At 39.6% G+C, this 23,673-nt stretch overlaps 1 protein-coding gene across 1 annotated transcript in view; it reads right to left on the reverse strand.

Moving 5' to 3' along the window:
• LOC119884402 (serine/threonine-protein kinase H1 homolog) overlaps positions 1 to 23,673 on the reverse strand; it is a 137,254-nt gene that overhangs the window by 84,458 nt on the left and 29,123 nt on the right. The window contains exon 2 of the mRNA XM_038694837.1: positions 18,392 to 18,505. Within this exon, the coding sequence (XP_038550765.1) occupies positions 18,392 to 18,505 (114 nt within the window). The remainder of the gene's footprint in view (positions 1 to 18,391; positions 18,506 to 23,673) is intronic.

Here is a 23,673-nt window from a genome sequence, read left to right on the forward strand (position 1 = left end):
GTGGAGGAAAAACAGAAATGAAAGAGCAGCAATGATTTATAGTAGTGGTCTCAACAAGGCCAGGCTTGAGGTAAAGTTGTTTACTACGCTCCATCCCTTCTAGATCTAATTCTGTCACTCCTATAGAGTTCATTCATGATAGGGATGTATTGGGGATGCACTGTGAAGAATTTGCATTTTAACCAGTAATTTAATCTTGCATCGAGTCCTAAAATCGTAGGAGAGGAATGTCTTTGATAAAGTGGAAGTGGTCTCTCACTCTGACATCCCATACACCGAGGCACGTTATGACAGGCTCCATTTTTCATAATTCTGCCGTTTGATTACTACTGCGTCATGATTGATGAAGCCCACTGGTTGACTTTAACACATTATGCTGGGGCTCAGGGTGGTATGGCAGGTTGACATGAGGGAATGGGGAAAATCCTAGAAACTCACTCTAGTACTACAGTGAATGACAAGTGCTAATTTAATACATTTTTGATAAATGTTCATACATTCCATTTAAAGTTTAATTGAGTCAGATAATTAAACTTTTACATATTCTTTTGTATCTCTTACAACAACCCACTGCTGAAAAGAGCATTTGTGCAAGACGAGGCATGCAGTCAACCAAAGGTGAGAACGTAACAAATGTTCTTTACCCAATGCCAAGAATGTTTGGACATCTTTCTCTAGCTTTCCCTCTGCAGATGACTGGAACATGAAATTGTTATACTGTACATTTAACTTATGATGTTTTTTATTTATTTTTTGTAGGTGGATTATTAATGACCGTGCTTACAGCATCTGTGGATTCCCACAATGGAAGCATTGTTTGTTTTGTGTTTTTAGTGTCTAGTGGTCTGTAAAGAGTATTTCCTGTCTTTTTTTTTTTCGTTTCTGAGAGAACGTGGGAGTCCAGAACTGCTGTGGCAGGAAAGTCTGCTCTGACCATGTGGTTGATGGCTAGATGAAAAAAATATGCCTTAGGACTTGTTTTTCCAATAATTTTCACTTTATCCCACAGCGCAGGAAATGTTTGACAGGCACAGAGAAGGCAGGAATAAATTACTTTATATCTGCAGAGACAAAAGGTGCACTATATTTATTTAAAATGTGTAGATACAAACATTAGGCACCTATCAAATTTACAAGTACTCATATTTGTCAGTGTCATAGCAGCTTAGTGTCAGCTCTGACAAATAAAATGGTTGGCCTCACTGATCAGTTTACAAAGTCAGTATTGATGCTCATCGAACTCATGTTAGATGGATGGTGTTGACTTGGCTTCTGATGCAAACTACATGAAAAGAGCATTCAGTACTGTCTATGGACGGTGTCAAAGGTTTTAGAGTCCAAAAATGCTTTTAGGCCTTTGATAGAAGCTATGCCACAGACTAAATAGTTCTGCCAAGACTTGGATTATAAGATTGTTAGCACTTGTGTGTGCATTAACCTGTTGGAAACAGCCGGCTAGTTGCCCCTGTTTCCAGGAAAATAACATACCTGAAATTGATTAGGAAAAACTCCTCAACCATTTGACCTTTAATAGGTCAGAAGCTAAGGAATATAAAACCATTGTAAATTCGCATTTATTTTACTATTACAGACTAAATGGAGATGCAAAAAAAAAAAAAAGTCTATCATTTAATACACCTGGGGCCTGATTTACTAAAGGTTTGCGAGTAAAAACATACAAACTTGATATCACCATCAAATTAACACGTAAGCTGATCTACTAACGGTGTGCACGCAGAATGACGTCTTTCAAAATTGCAAGATAGCACCTGTTGATCATTTACTTTACTTTGCTTTAATGAATATGCAATTTGGGGCGTTTCAATTTTATTGTGCAAAGTAGTGGGAGGGTAACATGCAAATGCACAATTAATAACTACACGCAGTGTGATCTAACAAGCCTAAACGCTATTTCATGGGAGTGCAACAGCATCTGTATTTAATAATAATAATAATAATAACTTTATACGTTTAAAAGAAGGTGCAAACCGTCAAGTGTTGGGCAGAGATGGCTGCTGTTATCACTGCCAGGAGACACAGCCCTAATGAAAAAACGTAGAGAAATTAACCATATTGGATAATATTATTCTATATCCAATGTATTGAAATACAATTATTTTATTTATTCGATGTACTATATGAAGTTAATTGTTTTGTATTTTCCTTTAGTTTTGGCAATACTTTTGTATTAACACTCATGCCAATAAAGCAAATCCCCAGGTGGCGCCCATCGATATTTCTAGCAACAAATCAGCTGGGGGGCATCGGTGTTCAACTTAAATATGGAGCTGGAACCAGGAGGCGACTAGCTTAACCAGCATTAAGACTGGAAGCAGGGGAAAATGGCTAGATTGACTTCAACCCAAGTTCAAAAAATACACCAGCACCTCAAATAACTCAGCAAGAAACAAAAAATATCAAACATTTAACTAGGGGTGGCATGCCTTTGGTGTGAGAGACCTGGGTTCAATCCCCCACTGTGTGACACTTAACCCCTAGTTGCTCCAGAGGAGTGCAACTTCTGACAAGTATAGCAATTGTAAGTTGCTTTGGATAAAAGCGTCAGCTAAATTAATAAATGTAACTATTCATGTTGACAAAAATAATCCACCTTCCACTGAAAGCTCTTTAAGAAACTTCACTGTAGTGTTTATCTTCCTCTATCAGCTCTTGTTTCTAACCAAATTTTCTGATATTTTCAGATATTAATGATTCCAGGGTCATGGCAACATTATCTTTACAGATTGTCAGGGCACTTTGACCATGACCCTTGTACTCCGTATTATTGGTTGCTTTCAATTCTGCAAATTTAATCTTGTCATGCTCTCTATTTTAATACTCAATATACGCTTCTCTGCTAAATAGCCACTCAAAATATTAATGGTAAGATTTCTTTCAAAATTATACAAGATTATTTGGAAAAGAGGCACAATACGAAGCTGCGTACTTACAGTAGGTTTTAAACAGCGGTTTCCCCACAGTTGTTCAACCTTTACTCTGCAGGCACGTAAAAAAGGCTACGCAGGGGAATATCAGTGTTGACAGTGTTCAGTTGCCCTCCCTGCGCTTATCAACTTACCCTTTTCCCATTTCCACCTTATCAAAAAATCATTATCTTTATTCTCGGGGCCCCTCGTGCTTGGTTTTTTTTTTATTTCCCACTGTAACTTGTTATCGCATGTTGACTGGCACACAGGATTCATGTCATTTATCGCCCTCCTAACATGCAACCCAATATGGTTTGTTTCTCAATCTCTCTACACACTCATGATCTCTGCCTCCGTTATCGAGCCCCCTGGCCGCTCTAAAAAGATACCGCAGGATGTTTGCCGTGGCTGCAGTTCAAAGGCTAAGAAGCCAAGGGAGTGAGAAGTGAATCTTATGGGCTGCTCTCAACTTGCTTCTCCAGGATGAAAGGCCACCACCTGGCCTTTTATTTCATATAATATAATAGGCAGACAGAGAAATTGTCACCAGTTTGCACAGACCTTTGACATATGCATAGATACTGAAGATCAGCAACTACTTATTCGTGGAACATTTTTATTACAGTAATGATAAAAAAAATGAAAGGATAAAAATACCCCTTGATAACACCTAAATTGGAATAAATTTAAAGTGGCAGTTAAATCTTTTACAATTAAACTGAATCTAATATTTGTTCCCACCACATACTTTATTTTTATGAATAAATATGCTCTTTCCAAAATCCTTGTTTGTCCACATAGCATTTTCCAGAGTGGCAGGTGGCTGCCTTTCAGTTTAGTAACTGTAAAAATATTAACAGATTCTTCTTTAGAAACAGCAGTACACTAATAAAAATTCTGAAGACTTGACACAGCTCTGACCTTGTCAAACATTTTACTTATGCCAGATTTGAGATTTGGATTTGGCTTCTGATTACTGGCCATGGAGCATGTGAACAGAATATCTTCAAGATCATTATGCAGACTGGTCATGTAAACACAGGTTGTTGGGAATCATCTCTATTCATCACATTCAAAAAGAATCAAATGGCCTTAGCTGCCAAGTGAAAAATCATCTAATTTAAATTTGAAATTTTGGTTATTTTCACATTTGAGTTGTGTTAATATGGGAAAGAGGAAACAGGGTAGGATCCAAGTGCCGATAGAAGAGGTTAGATACGTCCAGGTAAACATTAAGATAACAGATGTACAAACATAAAAGCAAGGAAGCAACTAGCACAAACTGACACAGGGTAAGTGGAAGAGGGCTGGTTAATTACTGCACAGCTGACAAAAGAATGTGGAAACAGGTGAGGAGGTGGGCGGGGAAGGCCAGGCAATGCAGAGCAGATGCAGGAAGTGGGAGCAGGTGTGACGATAATTGGGGCAGTCAGGTGATCGGGAAAGAAGGCAAAGTCCAAGGGCACCTGGTGGATGGAAGGATAATGGCATTTAAGGGCCCTAGGAGGGCTTGACGCAAGATAAGAATTACAAAAAAAATGTTGATCATCTTTCCCTTACTATAACCAAATGTTTTGAGTTGTCAAAACATACACCATAAATCCATTTTTGTGCCACAATTTTGGGGGAAAAAGAAATACATACATACATTAAAGTATGCAGATGACTGTGTTATAGTTAGCCGGCTCATCGACGACTTTGTCAAGTGGTGTGAGTAGTTGCCATTTAAACATATTATACACACAGATATTTGACTTTAGAACACATGCCACCACACGTAAAGTCATATCTTCTAGACAGTGGAATGTGCAGTGATCTTACAATTAATTACTCACAGCTGAACTTTGAAGCAAACTGTGAAGCTGTGTGCAAAAAGGAGCATCCTATTTCCACATTGACAGCTTTTAGCTTTTTTCTTAGGTTTCCAAACTATGACACCAATCTTAAAGAACATAAACTCTCTCAAACACTCAAATTGTTAAAATGGTCTAGCAGGCTGATTGGTGAGACCTTTGCATAGTAAAATTCAGCTTCTTTCTTCTGCATGGAGGTTTATAGTTTTATAGTTTAAAACAAAGGTTTATAAAAAAATAGCTTTGTTCTAGCAACCATCACTCAGATGAACAAGAATATACCTTATTTATTCTAGTGGTTATTTAGTTTTTGTGTATTGTTATTGTTGTAATTCTCTAAGTCCTGATTATTGGAGCCTTGAGTACTTTAATCATGTTTGTCTACTGACTGTTTGTAAAAGATGGATGCCTCTACTGTAAATCAAATCATCAAACAGAGAAAGCTGGGGCATAATCACAAACACTATTCAGAGAGTATCAAATTGACAACGGCCACTGTCTCTCAAACTCTACTGCAGAAATTTGCAGTCTCAACAAAACTTGTACCCGGTTTAGCCATGACCCCTCCCAATATTTGTGCTTTGGCCGTTTTGACCTGTGTTATAAAGATAATTTTGAAAAGGAACAGTGACAAAAAAGTGGAAGATGAAAAGGTAAACATTAGTAGCTGGTTCCATATCTGTATTTATATTATATTGACCAAATGCTGCTCCTTATGGCATGTTCACTATGTTGTAATCAGGCAAAATAAAAAAGGGGTAAGGCGAAGAGACAGATGGCAGCAGAGCAGGCATGGAGGTAAATAGGAAAGGATCAGCTTCAGAAGGCAACAGCATACATTTCACGTACAGCAAGCATTCATGTAATCAAGTAGACCCATGCTGTTCAAATATGAACAGCATGCAATAATTTACCAAATAATCTCATTGACTTCTGTGGAGTCAGTGGGCAGAGAGGAAGACAGAAGGAGTTAGGGGAGCTGGGGAAAGGGCAGGAGCTGAGTGGGAAAAGTTGTTATTATTATTTTTTATCATTTTAAGTCTATGATCACAGGTTAACCTTTCGTGTTACATTACTTAACTTTCAGATTGCTTTAAAATGGTCAGTTTATAGCTGTTAAGTTTCTAAAAATGTCTCCCTGAAGGGTTAGGTCGCAGGAGTCTTACAATGCGAATGCCCTCCCCAGTGTCAAATGTGATTACTGCTGTGAAAAAAAGAAACCTGAACCTTGTCAGTGAATGTTTTGCAGACACTTTCAGTATGAACCTTCTGTAGCGTTGCAAACATTGATTAACATTTCCTTATTATGTTGATTAAAAAATGTAATCCGGGCTGTTGTGTTTCCCTCAAAACATATTTAATGTTGTAAATTGGTTTTATTTAATTTTTACAAAACAGTGTTTGAGTTTGCAGTTTATAGTGAATTAATTCTCAGTTTAATCACATTTGTCTAAATAAAAGTTGTCATTACTGAACTACTCCATAAATCTGCATTTGTTTAGGTAGCAGGTATAGTAAAACTTGAGGTGGCTGACTCAAGTTCAGTTTTTATACTGACAAAACAAACATTCAAATAAACATCCTTTTCTAACTCAACCAAATAGTTAAAAAATTAATATTTCAAAATTATTATTTTATTACATGAATGGACAGTAGGCAGGCTCATGATGAGCTGTTATTGTTTTCATAACATTTTTCATCTCCACCAGCTGTGTGATAACATTCACTATTTCAAGATCTCAAACTGGGAAATGACAAAGAATGTATTTTTGTTTTTTTCCTCACCAGCGCCACATCCTGTAGATATAGTACAGTTTGACATATAGCTTCCTTTCACGCCTGACAAAAATCTGTCCAGGAAGCATACCATTACTGTTGTCAAATTGGGACTGCAGTTTATAGCTCAATAATGCAGTCATCATTCATACTGTCACTGACCATCACGTGTTTCACATTAGCTCTGAGTTTGACACTGATTTATTCCAACACCCTCTCAACTGCAGAGGGAAAAAACACATCCAGTCAGCATCTGTTGTGCCAAACTGTCCTTTTGCCAATAGTGTATTTTTCTTTTAGTGTTGTACTTAAGATCTCAGAAACTTCACATCTTTTCTGTACCACTTCTTCCTCTGTGTGTACCTTCTTTTCTTACAGTTACAGCCTTACAGTCTACTAGACATGCTCCTGTTTTGACCCATACCGAAATGCCATTTGGCAATGAAGGAACAGCCTTGTATCCCCTATATCAACTCTCTAGCCTAGGCCTTTGGTGTACCCATCTGTTGTGGAATACCCATAAATAATGTGTGACAAAAGGCTGCTTGGGACACTCCTAGGCCTGCTCATTTGACCTTTCGACAAAGAGAAACTCGACAAAAACAAACAACTCCCCTTGACACAAGGACGCAATCTAATTTGGTGCAGAGAGGCTGAAACAAGGCTTTCCATTTCAAGTCTTTCGGGGGAACTGATTCCAGCTCAGCACACCCACATCAGGACTGGCACACGGAGCCTGAAAAGAAATCAATGGCAAAGGGTTTAACAGGCTAACCATAATTGGGCTCATAGTCTAGACCCACTGTGGTCTTTGGAAGTTTTGTAAATACCAACAGAGAATAACAATCTGGGCGAAAATAGCTTGTGTCTGTCTAGATGTGCCTCATTGATTTTTCTGTTTTATTATTTATTTATTTATCCTCTGTTTTGTGCATGCTTCAGAGAATCCTGCAAGATGAAAGCGACAGAGAGAGAAGCTTAGTCAAATTATAATGCCATTCTGTGCACAGAGTACAATATTATCAGATTATCCATACTGCCAGTGTATCAGCTATTACATTTGAACACATTTAGCACATGCTCTTATCGACAGGAGCTGATAATTAGTGCTACAGTTGAATGATGATTACTGCAGTGACCCTCTGATCATTATGATATGATACATAAAGCCAGGATGAAAAGGCAGAGAAGAGGCTATTTGTCTTGACACACTTAACAGTCTGAGAGTTGCTTTTACTCAGGTTCAAAGTCTGACACCTTCACCAAAAGGGACACAAAGCAGAACAGAGGAGACTTTAAATATTGGACTGTATAAATGCGTCTGAGAGGAGGCTGGTGAGTTCACTTAGTCATTTGGATGGTAAAGTCATTTATTGAGGGATTTTAGTAATCAAGGGACACCTCACCTAACAGACTTTTTTTTTTCTTTCTCAACTGGCTGGAGGGTCAAACAGGATGAGATTAAAATGACTTCAAGCTCAAAATATATTAGAATCAGAGGGAATGCGTGCTGAAGAAAAGCAGGTCAGGGTCCCATATACCCAGTTATTACATCAGGCGTCAGTTTACTGTTCACATATAAAATATGTATATTTTTGTCCGTAGGGACAAGAATGTTACGATTCTAATTTTAACCAACAGTATACAGCCAAAAGTATAGACACCCATGTTCACTTTTGGCCGAGAGCAGTTAAGTAAGATATTTTTGCCTTTTTATTGGACAGAGGGAGGTGAAGAGGCAAGAGGAAATGGGGGGGGGGGGGGGGGAGAGAAGGGCATGACATGCAACAAAGGTCACTGCCTGGAGTCTTACCAGTGATGTTGCTGTTAGATGGCATGGACTGTAACCACTTGGCTACCAAGGTGCTCTGAATGCTGTTTTTTTCTTTTTTGTTTTATGAATGATAGGTAACGTTGGAAAAACGAACGAGACTAGATTTTGAAAGTATCCAACCAAAAAAAATCCCACCCCCTTAGTCTTACTTTCAAAGCCACTCCACCAAAACGCATTTTCATGTGCAATGAGTGCACATTCGGTCCAAATGAAATGATTTGTAGCCACATGTACCGGATTTGTTTTCATTTTTGTGTCAGAGCTTTTCACTTATTGATTGCTGTCAGGATGTAAGGAGAATTTCAACAAATATAACAGAAAATGCTTCTGAAATAAATTGCCTACCCTACCTTTAATGCTACAGCATTGATATTTTATAACTTGGGAAAAGCCCCCTTTTGTTTCAACATGCCCCTGTGCACAATGTAAATAAGTTATTATTTTTGTTTGCTGCAGGGCCCTGAATTCAACCCTATTTAAAACCTCTTTAGATAAATCACAACACAAACTGCTAGTCAGGCCCAAGAAGTCTTCCAACTTGTCTACAGACAGTCTGGGAAGCACAAACAGTTACAAATCACTTTTCAAAATTAAAATTCTTTTCTCATTTTAAACTACTATGATTAAGCTTTTGTTAGGTTTAGGCATAAAAACTACTTTGGGTTAAAATGACAACTTCATTAAAGTTAGGGTGAATTTCATCATCAAGAGTACAATTTTAGGGAACGACCAAATTGTCATGTTAAAATAAACCAACGTGGTTGGAACCCACCCGGTCCTCCTCCCTTCCTGTGGACTTTGTGGCTGAATACTGTGTGATCTTATGGAAATGTGTATAACTAGCATTTGTGTGTCGTGTCAACTCGTTTTAAGCTTTTCATGTGTCATTTTGGACATGCAGGACAGAACGCAGTCAGGTGACCTTCAACAGGTGACCTCAGTCAGGTGACCTTAGTCATCATAATCATGGAATGTAAGTATGTAAGTGACGTTATGTAAGTTAAATGTGTTACATAAAATAACACAAGGCAATGACTTTTGGTTTCACACGGAACACAAAGTCTCCTGGGTAAAAATCTGGTGTTTGTTAGACCCGTCTATCCACCACAACTTTCTCGCTCTTTATACTACGTCGCCTGACATTTTTTCCCTGACATTCACGTTTGAAATGACACGTCACTGCACAATATAAGTCAAAAGCAAAAAATGTGTTATGATAACACCTGCAAAAAACTCACATTGCTGTGTTATTCATACGCTATTTGGTGATACCAGGCTGCTGTATAACAGCGACACAGTGGTTCCTCTTTTTGCTCCCAATGGACAAGAGTTATCATTTGTGCAGCTGCTAGAGGGCTTTCTCAACGTAAACATCTGCTGTTTGTTGGAATGAAATGAAATTACACTAAACATTAAACATTCATTCAATCAGTTTTTTTTTTTTCTTAGGAGGCGGCATGTTTTGCACAATTGCACATCTTATATCATGGAACAGAATTGTTATTTTTTTGTTGTTTTACTATTATCATCACACCAGTGTTATTTTATTACAAGTTTGTTTTCTATTATTACCTCCCCCTGTGTTCTTTTTATTTTATATTACCGTATTGTTATTTCGTTCTTTATGGATAGTTGTCTAATAAAACACAATATGCTGCATATCATGTTGCAGGTTATTTTTTGGCCACTGTAACTAGACTGAAATTGCGCTCTTGATGGATATACAGAACTGCAGGTAAATTATTAATGAGAAATGTATACCATATTTAAAAATATAACACTAAAAATACAGTAAATGATCGATGTACATCAGTAAAACTTATTTTCACCTTTCATTTACTTATTACCTTTTATTCCCTCACAAAGTTTCTGAAATATTACTACCAGATGGTGCACACACAGTTTTTAGTGGCTGGCACATAGACACTGATACAGTGCTTTGCCGTCCATCAGTAATTACTGTCACCACAAATTCCTGGTTTCTTAATTAAATATTTATGAGCACGCGCTTCCTATTTTTGTCTGAAATCACTATAACAAACATGAATTTATAATTAATTGCCTCACAACGACTCAGGAGACAGCTCGAGTGATCACACAATAATTTGCTGTTACAATTACAAACTATTGTTCACCTAATATGATGTATATGGAAAATGAGAAGAGTGCACTCAGCAGAGCGCAGATCTCCACCAGGGCTGGTATTGCCAAATGACGTATGAATGGGAACATTCAAGCCCAATAAACTAGTCTTTTGTCTGAAATGTGTCCCCAAAGTCAGAACACACACCCACCCACACACACACCTACACACCCACACCCACACCACACACCCTAATGCATGATTCTCTTCAGGCTTATGCCTGGCGGAGATAATAAAATTTTGTGAAATCCCACAGAACTGCTGCATAGACCAACAGTTTAGATATAAACACTTTGTGTCAGACAGAAAAAGTGACCAGCAATTCATCAAAAGATTTACATCACACTCTGTGCCGTATTTACACACACATACTCATCCTGCAAACAACAAGCCTGATGACTGAATCATCAATAATCATTTTCTGCAGTAATTGCTCAGCCATTCACAATGCTAAATGGCATGGCACCTACATTAACAGTAAAATAGATTGGGTGGGGAAGAGCCTTGCTTGCATTTGATCAATGTTCACAGACATTACTAAATTTTAATCCAATGGGGTGAGAAGTCCCCATGTGCTCTGTAAGCAGCTGGAGCCTATTTGCTTATTCAGTGTTAGAGCCAACACCCAGGAGGAGAATATGTTGCATTAGCCTCAACATGTGCATTGTGACAATAGGTGATGACATGAATAGGCCATGTAATCATCACAAGGCTGACCTATAAGAGAATTGTTAACTCAGAAAAAGCTGACTGACATGAGGTTTCTTTTGGCATCAAGGCTCTGCAACTCATCGCTCCTTGTAAAGCACACTAGGCAGCAAATGAGAGCACAGGGAGTGATCAATGCAAATTACCCACGGGGCCCTGGGAGAACAGAGTCCGCAGGTGGGTGCTGTGGTGGTTGTGGGAGCAGAGGAAAATGCATACAGGGCAGCAATTCAGCAGCAGTGTTGGCAGCAGTAAGACAGCTGCAGCAGAGTGAACAGGTAAGCATAAGCTGGTAGAAAGGAGCTCAGAAGACATCTTTAGATGGTGATGGAGGACCACTCAGGTTGTCGCTCTAATAAGCTGACAAGTTTTGTTTTATTTCCTAAATGCATCCATGTATTACATTTCATATATTAATCACAAGTCATCCTAAATGACATGACATGTTTGTGAATACTTAATAATGCCTCATGATGCCCCCCTTTTAGTGGTTTGGCATCCCCATCAGACAAACATGAACCAGCCAGCAGTACTTCTGTTTATAGTGGTCACGGTGTAGCTAAGTGTAACTAGAAGCACAAGGTTGTGGGTAAACTTGCAAACTCCCATCTCTGGTTTTGAAGCAAGACACTTGTACAACTGAATGAAAACATAGGTCATTTTAAGCGATTTGAACAGACAACAGCTACTGTACTGGTTGAGGACAATACACGCTTTACAGATTTGTTAGAAGTTATTGATATGGGATAGACAATGATATTAATGTGACAATGTAAGAAAGAGGAAAAAATGTAGGGACAGTTTTTCACATCTCTGAATTTCATTTAACTAATTTGAATTTTTTCAAATATTCATTCAAATATTCATTTTTTTTGTTTGTTTTGGTAAAGTGTGGAAATGTGGGTGATACTTTTCTTTTAAGTCTCTGCACACCATACAGGTGTTATTCCTATTCTCTCTTCTCAAGTTAAAGACTCCAGTATGTGAGAAATAAGGGAAAAGGTTGACCCACCTAAGCAGTGGAGGGAGATGTCATTGAAACTCAATCTGTACACGGCCTCGCAGTCAAATCTCTAATCAAATCAAATAAATATGAATAAATAAAAGAAAACACTTGTGTGGCTGTACAATAGTTGTGTAAAAGCTCAAAAGCAAATTTTATGTACTCTGTTATTTATTCAACATCTTAAAATCTTTTCAATAAAATATACTTCTGTAGGTTTGTAGAAGGTAGGGGTGTGTGTGCGCGCGCAAATTGTGTAATTATGGATTGGGGTTGAACTGGTTACTGGTTATCCAATACATTAAAGAGGTGGCTGTGGCTCAGACATTAGAGCCTCTTATTGTCCACTCATCAGAAGGTCTGTGGTTCGATACGTGGCATCCTCAGCCTGCATGTCAATGTATCCTTGGGCAAGATACCGAACCCCAAATTGATCCCGATGGCTGTGCCATTGGTGTGTGAATGTGTATTTATGTTTCTGATGGCGGAGGCACCTTAGCCTCCTTCAGTGTACGAGTGCGTGTGAAAGGGGTGAATGTGATGGAAAGTGTTAAAGTGCTTTGAGTGGTCGGGAAAAGACTAGAAAGGCGCTATACAAGTCAAGATTACCATTTGTTAACACCAACAATGCGCATATTCACCCAGTTCACTGCTGTATATATAGTTCTTTCTAAATCTTTCAGACCTTTCAGCAGCACAGAATCCAAATATATAGAATTGACTTGTGTCAAGTGTGCCTATAAATTTGAGATGGGGAAATCTGGTTTTATAATCAGTTTGGTGTGACTTTTGAAATTAGCATAAAATGCTTATATATGGTTCATAACTGATGTAAAACATTGGACTGTTCACAGTGCAGGATTTCCTTGATTTGTGAAAAATCCAATTGTGTATTGTAATTGTGTTTGCAATCCTAACCCTACTCAGGTTGAACCAAATCTTAAGAGACATCACCGACACTCACAACCCCTTTTGTTTCTTCAACCTGTTACACCTGACAGATCCCAGCCGTCGTGATTATTTCTACCTGTACATTATAATTTCCACCTGTAGGACTTCCTGCTGAGGACACATCACTTTATTGAGCACAATGAGCCTGCCTACTGCAATGTGCTAAATCATCCAGTGACTTAACCATGCGTTGTAATGACTTCTCTATTCTTTGTTGGCAAGTTTTTCTTGAGTATTGCCGTTTAGCATGACAAGACACTTCATTACCCGCCATGTGGAATACAGTGCATGTGGAGCCATGCGGAGTACAGAGGATTCTATACAGCTGTAAACCACCAGTGAAGTATGAAATAAGCCGTTCACTCTGACGAGCCGACGTCAGACTTGTTCTGAATGCTCAGATTATCACTTCTGTCTCGACTGAAATGCAATTTGTTTTCTGTCTCAGAAAGTTTGAAAAAAAAAAAGAAAATAGAATGGCGAACAGGAAGTTGGTGGCTTATTAGAATGCAAATGCGCTCTGGGGCTGTGATTTTGCACGCCATTATCAGTAGCCATCACTGGGAGAAAGAGTCACCACTGTGACTCATTCAGAGAAACATGACATTTAGGAGATAATCGGTCTGCCTTTTTGCAGTTGTTGTTCAACTTTTCAGTGGTGTGGAACCCTCTCACACTTATACAGAGGCTATCTGAGCTGCTGAGCAGGCCTCCTCCTGTCTGTGGCAGGGCTTTGCTGAAAAGAACTGTGGAATATGAGCATGTGATACAAATCCATATCAAAGTGGTTTAAATTTCAAATGTACAGTGTGTATTCTGATGGATTCCTTCTGTGTCACTATTTTGGAAATGAGGAAGTATATTGTATCCTGTTGGCTCATAATAATCAGCTAATCTGGAAAAACACTCACGCAAGCATGAAGCAAGATGAGGAGGGCAGAGGCCTCATCTCTGCTCGTGGGAGATTTTTATTTTATTATTTTTTGCAGTAGATGGTGTGGTAAATTTAGTTTATCACTGTGTCAAATACATTTCCAAGATGATTGAGAGAGAGACACATACACCCCCTCACTGTGTGAACATTATATCCAGACAGTTTGTGCTGCATAATTTAACTCCATCTGTGAAGAAATGCGGAGCTAGAGGAGAAGAAAGGCGTGAGGAATCTGGTCTCCTGTGTTCTCATTGCCACTTTTCATACTGAAGCTAGGTGGTAAAATAACACATCTATCAGAGACATACAGGCTTTTATGGTAAAGAAAGGTATAGGAAGGTGTTAAAAATCCTGTTGGTTCAAATACTGTGCTTGCTGCTCTGTATTCACTGTACAAAAGCTTCTTTTTATTTGCTGTTCTAAACACTTGGTTTTAGGCATTTCCTGATAGAAATGTCCTTCTTAGTGGCAGTGATACATAAAAAAAAAATGATTGTAAAATCAGCTCTTACCAAAGAAAGCAGAGATCTGAATGTTAAGTCCTGAAACCAGTGCAGACAAAGTACAGAAGAAAGAGCCAACATTTAGACTCAGACTAGGCTTATTCAGAATCAGATTATCACATTTAAAACTGTTAGTAAAGCAGTTTTGTGTAAATTGATCCACAACTAATAGCAGCTTTTCATGGAGGACTTCGAGCCACCAACTGCTCTGTTGCGCCTCCTAGTTTGTTAACAAAACACCCCCTTTAAATTTAGTAAGGTACATTCACTGAGCGCACTTTTTCAGCAAGGCCTTGCACACTCATCTGGAAGGTGTACAGGAAAAACACCGTCTCGGGTCACTGAACAGCTCCACTGAGGCATTTGTTGATGAGGTGCTTTGCTCAATGGCACTGCAGCAATATTTATCCTTTCAGTCTGGGGATCAAAATAGCTACCTTCCAGCCACACACCTGCCTCCTTAAACTTCAAGGAAGGGTGCAGTGAGCCTTACATATTTTTCTCGTAACAATAAATGTATCATTGAAATAAGATCTAATAATTTAATTACAAGAGCTAATCCCTTTGTTGATCATTATCTTTTTGAGCTTCACTTTTTGCTTCACAACCACCTGCGGATAACGAAAATAAAAGAAAAACAAATTCATAAAGGAAAAATAAACTAATATAATGAAATAATTTGTAGAGGATTTTGTTGGTTAAGCCAAACTTCCTTGTGTATGTCACCAGTAAACTACAGAAGCAGGCGAGCTCTGTGCAGAGCAATAATAGCTACACTAATTAAAGTGGGCTCGATCCTCCTCACCTCCAGTTTGAGTGTGTACAAAGGCCAGGGTTGTAGCTGGAGTTGAAGCCCAGTTAATGAGGTTTGCTCTGGAGCGGCAGTGCTGCAGTGTGATGTTGTTTCACCAGGTTTTTGCCAGGCGCCTCCTCTCCGTTGACCTCGGCTCATTACCGCTCATGAGAAGAGGTGACAGTGGCGCTGGGACCCCTGTGGTCCGATTCATTACCCTGCATCCTGCACCCTGCTTCCCCCAGGAACATGCCACTTCCACAGATTCAAGGTGATGGTGAGAGATAGAAACAGAGGAGGAAGAGTGATAAAATGAGGGGGAGAAGGAAAGAGAAATGAGCATAGAAATTATCTGCTGGGAGGAGTCACGCTATAGCAAGTCTAATTAGCAAACTCCCTTAATTTCTGATACATTCAGGAAATATTGTCTCTGGCAGCGGATGACAAAAGCCTGGCAGAGTTGCAGGAGGACATCACTGTGAGGAAACAAACTTGGAGGACCAATACTGTCATTTGAACATCAACTGTGTGATGCAGAATACCCACAATGTATGTTCTGACCGCAGTATAATCAAGTGTAAAATTCAGTGTTGACAGGCCTGTGTTTAAAAACCTTTCAACACAAAGGATTACGCAAATGCCAAAAAAAAAGGCTCCAGGCTTCGAGCTGTCCTGTGTGGAAGTGTAATTATATCAGTGTCTCCATACGAAGCAGCAAAGTGAGGTGCAGAAAGCCCGACACATCATCTCTCAGTAGCGCTAAATTAGCTTTTTCGGAGTGTCATATCGAGTTGTTGGACTCATCCTCAGCAGGAATCTGTCCCTCCTTTTTTTTTGCTCTCTTTTTTTTTGGCCCCCTCTACCTGTCAGCTCCCATATCACTTCTGCAGTGTCAGCCGAGGCCTTTCACCCTGCAGAGCATTGCGGGAGCCCTGTTCCACTCTCCCTGTGGCAGCTTGTCATCGGCATACAACCCATCCTATCACTTCCTCCCTCTGTCTCTTTATTTTCCATTTCCCTCTCTTTTCCCCGGCATGTTTTTAAAGCAAGCCAAAAGAGCAAGCAGATGACCTACACTCGCTGGCCTATGACTCGCTCACACAGCTCTTAATTCCTTGTCTCTCCATCCACTCCCCCCCCCAGGTCTCTTCCCTTGTCTGTTTCATTTGATCCCACAGTCTGTTTTCTTGTACACATTGCAGCATCATCCTCACTCTGAGGTCACAGAGTGAGACGCCACCGAACGCTCTCCCTTATACCCCTTCTCATGCCCCTGCCAGCTCTGCTCTGTGAGATTCAGGAGACAGATTGAGGAGATGCACTGCTAAGGAGGATCTGGCATAATTTCTTAATAATCAAGATACAATTATCATAGTTATCATTTTATTGTTATAGCCAATCCTAGCCTGGCATTGTCAGACAAATTTGCATGAAACATCTCAGTTTATTTTTGATTTCCAAAGGGCATTATCAATGGGCGGAGACCAAAATGCCTCTGGATGCAATTAGATAGACATACACCCAGTCAAAGCAATGAAACATGTAACGTAGTGTAGTTGTTAAATTAAACTTACCAGACTCCTGTTGATAGTACAGCAAAGTGCAATTGTTTGTTCGTCTATTTTAGAGAAAATATACCGTCCAGTTCTTTTATTACTGACGTGACAGTGGAGTCAGTTCTAATTCAGCAGCCGCCATTGGTTGTTTATAAACATTTCTCAACAGTGTCCCTCTGTCAGTCATCTTGTCAAACCCACCCTATATTTGAGAAATGGTTGAATCCGTTCCGAATCCAGGAAGGATGTAAATCTGTCTGAATGGGAGGAGAGCCAGATGTACCTGCCAGAGGAAATGAAACATGATCTCGCAGACTTGTCTTTTTCTAAGGCTACATCAATCATGTTAATTGGTGCTGAAGTTAATTCAGATCTGCAAATGTAATGATATAGCTAAAAACAAATTGAGCAGCAAACACAAGCAGTGACGTGATCAGAGAAGCTATAAACAAACCCACAGGTCAGTGAAAACAATTTCTAAAAGAAAACAATGACAAAAACCCTCAGTTTTTTGATCAGGTAGTCCCAAATCCTGGATTTTTATTTGGCTGCATTAAAGGAATATCCTACATCAGCAACATTGGGAAATGTGCTTATTCGCTTTCTCACCGAGAGTAAGATGAGAAAATCTTCAGAACTCGTGTGAACTCGTAAGTATAAAGCCTGAACCAGGAGATGCTTAGGTGAATATAAAGACTGGAATAAGGGGGAAAGAGTTCGTCTAGCAACATTAAAGTTCACTTATACCTAATTTGTCCATACCAAAACATAAAAACAAGATGTGGTTTTATGGGGAATCTTTTTGCAAGTTATACAAACACTATAACCGTCATACATGCCTTCATCTCTCGCCATCTTTATTACTGCAATGTTTATTTTAACTGCCTCAATCAGAAGCTTTGGACAAATTGTACAAAACTCTGCTGCATATATTTTAACAAGAACTAAAAGGTTTATTATAGACTTGATTTAAAGATTTGATTCTCCACTTTTAAAGCATTGCATGGCCAGACACATAGCTGAAGTTCATTTTAGCTACCAAGATCATTGAAAAATGGCCTCTTAGTTATCCCAGAGGCGAGGCAAGATTACAAAGTCTTTACTTTTAGAGCACTGCTTAGATTAATAAGACTAATTGCCTATTTTAAATGACTTAAATTATTTTAAGTGACTTATTAAATTAAACGTATCTAGCTTATACAGTATCTCACAAAAAAGTAAGTACACCCCTCACATTTTTGTAGATATTTGATTATATCTTTTCATGTGACAACACTGAAGATATGGCTCTTTGCTACAATGAACAAAGTAGTACAGCTTGTATAACAGTGTAAATTTGCTGTCCCCTCAAAATAACATCAAACAGCCATTAATGTCTAAACTGCTGGCATTTTCCAGCACTGCCTTAACCGTCTTGGGCATGGCGTTCACCAGAACTTCACAGTTTGTCACTGGAGTCCTTTTCCACTCCTCCATGGCGACATCACAGAGCTGGTGGATGTTAGAGACCTTGCGCTCCTCCACCTGAGGATGCCCCGCAGATGCTCAATAAGTTTTAGGTCTGGAGACATGCTTGGCCAGTCCATCACCTTTACCCTCAGATTCTTTAGCAAGGCAGTGGTCGTCTTGGAGATGTGTTTGAGGTCGTAATCATGTTGGAATACTGCCCTGCGGCCCAGTCTCTGAAGTGAGGAGGTCTTGCTCTGCTTCAGTATGTCACAGTACATATTGGCATTCATGGTTCCCTCAATGAACTGTAGCTCCCCAGTGCCGGCAGCACTCATGCAGCCCCAGGACCATGACACTCTGCGGCAATGCTAGCAGCACTCATACGTCTATTTCCCAAAGACAACCTCTGGATATGATGTTGAGCAGTGAGCACATGCACTCAACTTCTTTGGTCGACGATGGCTGGGTGGAATCTGTCCCGCTGTATGGTCTTGGCCACTGTGCTGCAGCTCAGTTTCAGGGTCTTGTGCAATCGTCTTCTAGCCTAGGCCATCTTTATGTAGAGCAACTTTTTTTTCCCAGATCCTCAGAGTTCTTTGCCATGAGGTGCCATGTTGAATTTCCAGTGACCAGTATGAGGTTTAACACACCTGCTCCCCATTCACACCTGAGACCTGGTAACACTAACACGTCACATGACACTGGGGAGGGAAAATGACTAATTGGGCCAAATGTGGACATTTTCACTCAGGGGTGTACTCAGTTTTGTTGCCAGCGGTTTAGACATTAATGGCTGTGTGATGTGTTATTGAGAGGACAGCAAATTTACACTGTCATACAAGCTGTACACTCACTACTTTACATTGTAGCAAAGTGTCATTTCTTCAGTGTTGTCACATGAAAAGATATAATCAAATATTTACAAAAATGTGAGGGTAGTACTCACTTTTGTGAGATACTGGATCATTTCACTCCCTCCCATTTTATGCATAATTTACCAAGGTGTTCTAACTGCCTTATTGTAGAGCTTGTTTGTATGTTCTGTTTTAATGTTACAATGTACTTTGTAACTTGATGTTTCATTTTCCATTTAAGTTGTAAAGCATTTTTACTGTGAAAAGTGTTAATAATAAAACATGTCTAATTACCATTATCAAATTATCCAAAGTGTAAATATCCATTACTGTTTACAGACTGACTTCTGGTTCAACGTTGACCTTCTGTACTCCTGTACATTGCTGGTGCATTCACTTTCAGCTGAATTAGTATGGCTAAACTGTTTGCTTGATTGCAACCTAAAACATTATAAAAATGTCCTACCACTAGAGCTTTGGTACAGTATTGTTGTAGCTGATAGAAATGATATAATGATGGCAAAAACTCTGAAAATAAAAGCCAAATTCTAATAATACCAAATTATCCTGCAGCTAAAGCTCTTATTTTTGTTGGTAAAATATGCTTTCCAAGAGCAAGTTGGGCATTTAGTAAAGTGACTACATCTCTGCTTCATTTTAACACTCGGTTTGAACCGTAGCATCTGAATGGAACCACTGCTGTGCACACTGTGAAAGGATTTTGACATCTCTCTCTTTTCTCTCCTTCCTGGTCTCTCTTCTGTTTTTTTTCTGCCTGGTTTCTCCTTTGTTTGTCACTCTTATAAACACCTCTAGATCACTACAGACAGAGGAAGCAGCACCATGTAAGAAGAGGGCAGGCAGCAGGAGCAGCGGGGAGTGCTAAACAAGACTTCTTCTGCAGGTCCCTCTCTCTAATGGGCAGGCAGTATGCTCGTAGAAGCTGTAGAAAGAGAAGTCGTGCAGGATAGTAGCTCACTTTCTCTTTCTCTAATAGGCTAGTGTATGCCAGGCAAATGAGCATGCCCTGACTGGCCAGGGTCCAGTTCCTCCCCTGCCACTGAAATGATCATGCTCATTATCTTATTTAGCTCGCGGGTCAACAAGAACAACACAGTCCTTGCTTTTTGCCAGCATCCTTCCTTTCCTGCACTTACCTCCTTTTTATTTCTCTCTGGGGATTCTATGCCATCTGGTATAGTCTGTGCTGGTGAAATAGGGGGATCAAAGGGGCCTGTCCTGCAGTTGATCAAGGAAGAAATCCAGCAGGTGGCTGGCTGCCTGTCTCAGGAGTAACATGGCCAGAGGCAAGGGTTCCACACAGAAGGGGGAGGTAATCGTCATTTCTGGGTGGAGTCTTGTACAATATGTGGATTTCTTTCTGGCTCTATATGAGTAATGTTATTATTAATGTATTGCAAGAGGAGGAGGAGAAGAAGAAAGGGGGGTATTGGCTTTTAGATGTGGGGATATTTCCCCTGTGTAGACTTCCATATCCATTACCTGAAGTGCTGGCAGTCAGTGCCACAAATGGAGATCCCAGTCGCTTTTTATCATAACTCTGACGTTCAATATTAAAAATACATTAAATCATGATTGAATGTTTCATGGTGTTATTCTTTGACTGATCTAAATGTTTAGTGGCTGTATATCAATCGGGATTGGTGGATTTGTAGAGGCAAACATAAAATCTGTGCTAGCAGTTGCTACTCTAGAGGATTTTTAGTTTATTCTCAAACTCCCTTACATATCCTTAAAAACAAGGCAATTTGACTTGGAGAGCCTGGAGCCATGAGCCAGAGTGTGGTGTAAAGTGTACATCTTGACTCGACTCACATTAATATCAGGTGTTCCCTTCCGTTATCTCTGCAGCTAGCTAACTAATTGTGGCCTCCAGGGGAAGAGCCCGTCATGAGCGCTGACCCTACATGCCTCCATATCAAACAAGATAACTGCACATTGAACATCAGAAAATAAGTGCTGATGGCTGATGGCTGCTGACAAAGAATCAGATAGGACGCATCACTCATCCAACGCAGTCCCAATTGTGATCTACAGTATAAATTAACTGTGCTGGAAAATGGCTGCAGCCTTAGAAACGGCTGCTGCCAGTGAGATGGAGTTTTCTGAAGGGGCAGGCAGCAATCTCACTGGGGATTTAGCTCTGCTTCCAGTGTCCAGATCAAATGAAAAATGAATCATTCTGCAGAGGGAAGAATATGATGCATGACTAAAGGGGATGAGGAAGCTGGTGATGGAGGAGGAAAACTGTAAATGTAAACTAACTCTTAGAGGATGGAGACCAACATGTACTGTAAGGTAAAGACAACATTTAAGGAGAATAGAAAGTTCTATGAAAGCCATGAATCATCATCAATCCCTGCCCGATGGTGAGCAATCATTGCAAATTGCATCTTTGCTATCCGCTTCAGACACCTCAAAAACCTCCACACCACAGACATACTCACGTTGCATAAGCATCATCTTTTCAACCTGTCATATCAGCAGAAATGTTCATTTGCCAAAGCCTTTTTCTTTCCATACCGACGAGGTGCCATTACTATCGTGCATCCTGAGTTGAAAGTGTACATCCCATTCTGATTTCCAGGTTATGTTATCTTTGTGTAGTTTGTTCAGTGTTTCCTCTTTTACTTTGTTACTCACCTCTCCTCACGTTTCAGGGGTGGGGCTTGCCTTGCAGTGAATTTCTGAATGTATGAGTAGAGGCTACTGGCTTTAACTGGTGAATGACGGCTGTTTTTCTACTACTGCTCCTCTCTCTCCAATAAATCACAATCAACAGTCAAATAGCCACACATGTCTCGCCGATGTCCGTCAGAGATGTACTTCGGCATTAAATGTTAAATAATTCAATAAATGTAAATAGCATTCAGTGTGCAGCGGCGTGTTTACAGTGAACAGCTGATGGAGTTACGTTAAATACTAGGTCCAGAGTTGTTTTAAGTTTTCATCAGTCAGAAAGTTTTTACACAAAGCTAAAGTCGGTCTCTTCCTCTCCAAAACAAGCGGAACGGCTGATTACAACAGGCAATAAAGCTTGTTAAACATCACATTCCTCTGATGCTCAGACGGACACAGACATGAGTACTGCAGCAGATCTGCAGCTCTTGTCGGCTGGAAATGTTTTAATAACCTTCCAAACTGTCGAGATTTTATTTTTGTGTTGCTTTCTCTTTTGCTGGAGTTATTTTAAGAACTTGATGGCTTTATCCAGTTTGTTATTAAATTTGTAAAAACTTTGTGTGTCTCTCCATTATACTCAGCTGCTTTAATGGTCAAGCATAGCCTATAGTTTGTCATTATATTCCAATCAAATCTTATGTTCATTTATAAATTTTACTCATGGACAGTGATTACAAATAGTGATGCCTGTGCATCGCTTTGTATGGCGTACAGGCCCACAGCCTGATTTGCCTAATCTTCGCAGATCTTTAGATCACGGTGGAAACGCACAAAACAGTGGGCTGAAGGAACCTTTCAGTTCCTTGAAAAGAGATCTGGGTCCACGGTACTTTTGATCGAAACATGGCTATATTTTCACCTATCCCTCATTAGCCTCAACCTTGTAGTGAAATTAGTTTCTGTTCTTCTCATTCAGTGCCAGTCAGTCCCATTGTTTAGCTTTCCACCATTGTTCCCTCGTGTTTTGTATTACCTCAGTTTTTTAGACTTTGCCTGTTTCCCTGACTTCACTTTTTTTGCCTTTGCTGCCTTCTCCCTGCTGGATTTGTTGGCCTGTCTCTGATTGACCACCTGTGTACTGAACCTGTTTTTGGCAAGTAAAGGCTGACTTTAACAGAAATCCTGCCTCTGATTCATGCTCTTGAGTCCTTTCCTTGTGATTTCATCAGTTGGTACAATTATAATGTACATTAAAATTTAAAACTCTTAATGGATTATTTTATCGGAACCAGGTGTTACTGGAGTTCATACATTTGTTAAAAGGGCACAGGTCCCTTGATCTCTTGAGTGTATGTCCTTTTGATGTTACTCGAAGCTTCAATCTGCAGCCAATGTGTAGTTATATTATTGAATTTTAAAAGTAAGGATGTGGTTTGGGATGCAAAATGGCACAAGGCAAAAATGTTTGAGGCGAAAATGACCTGGGAGAGTAAAGCTTAGACCCTGGATTGTCATACATTTCTGAGCTATGTGGAAAAACAGGCCGTAAAGACTCAAAAGTATTAAAAAAACACACAAAACAACCTACTTGACCTTCTAAATTATGAATGCAAAAGAGTGAAGTTTCATGTTTTTGATTAATCTGACACATGCATGAGTGCATTATTTATGACTACGGAGTGGCTGTCTTCATGACAGGGTCAGAAGAGGTTCTCCTGCGTAAGGTACACGGTCATTATAATGACC

Source organism: Micropterus salmoides, unplaced genomic scaffold, assembly GCF_014851395.1.
Source record: "Micropterus salmoides isolate LMB-PRFRI ecotype aquatic unplaced genomic scaffold, ASM1485139v1 Ms_hic_scaffold_1, whole genome shotgun sequence".
NCBI classification, from domain to species: domain Eukaryota; kingdom Metazoa; phylum Chordata; class Actinopteri; order Centrarchiformes; family Centrarchidae; genus Micropterus; species Micropterus salmoides.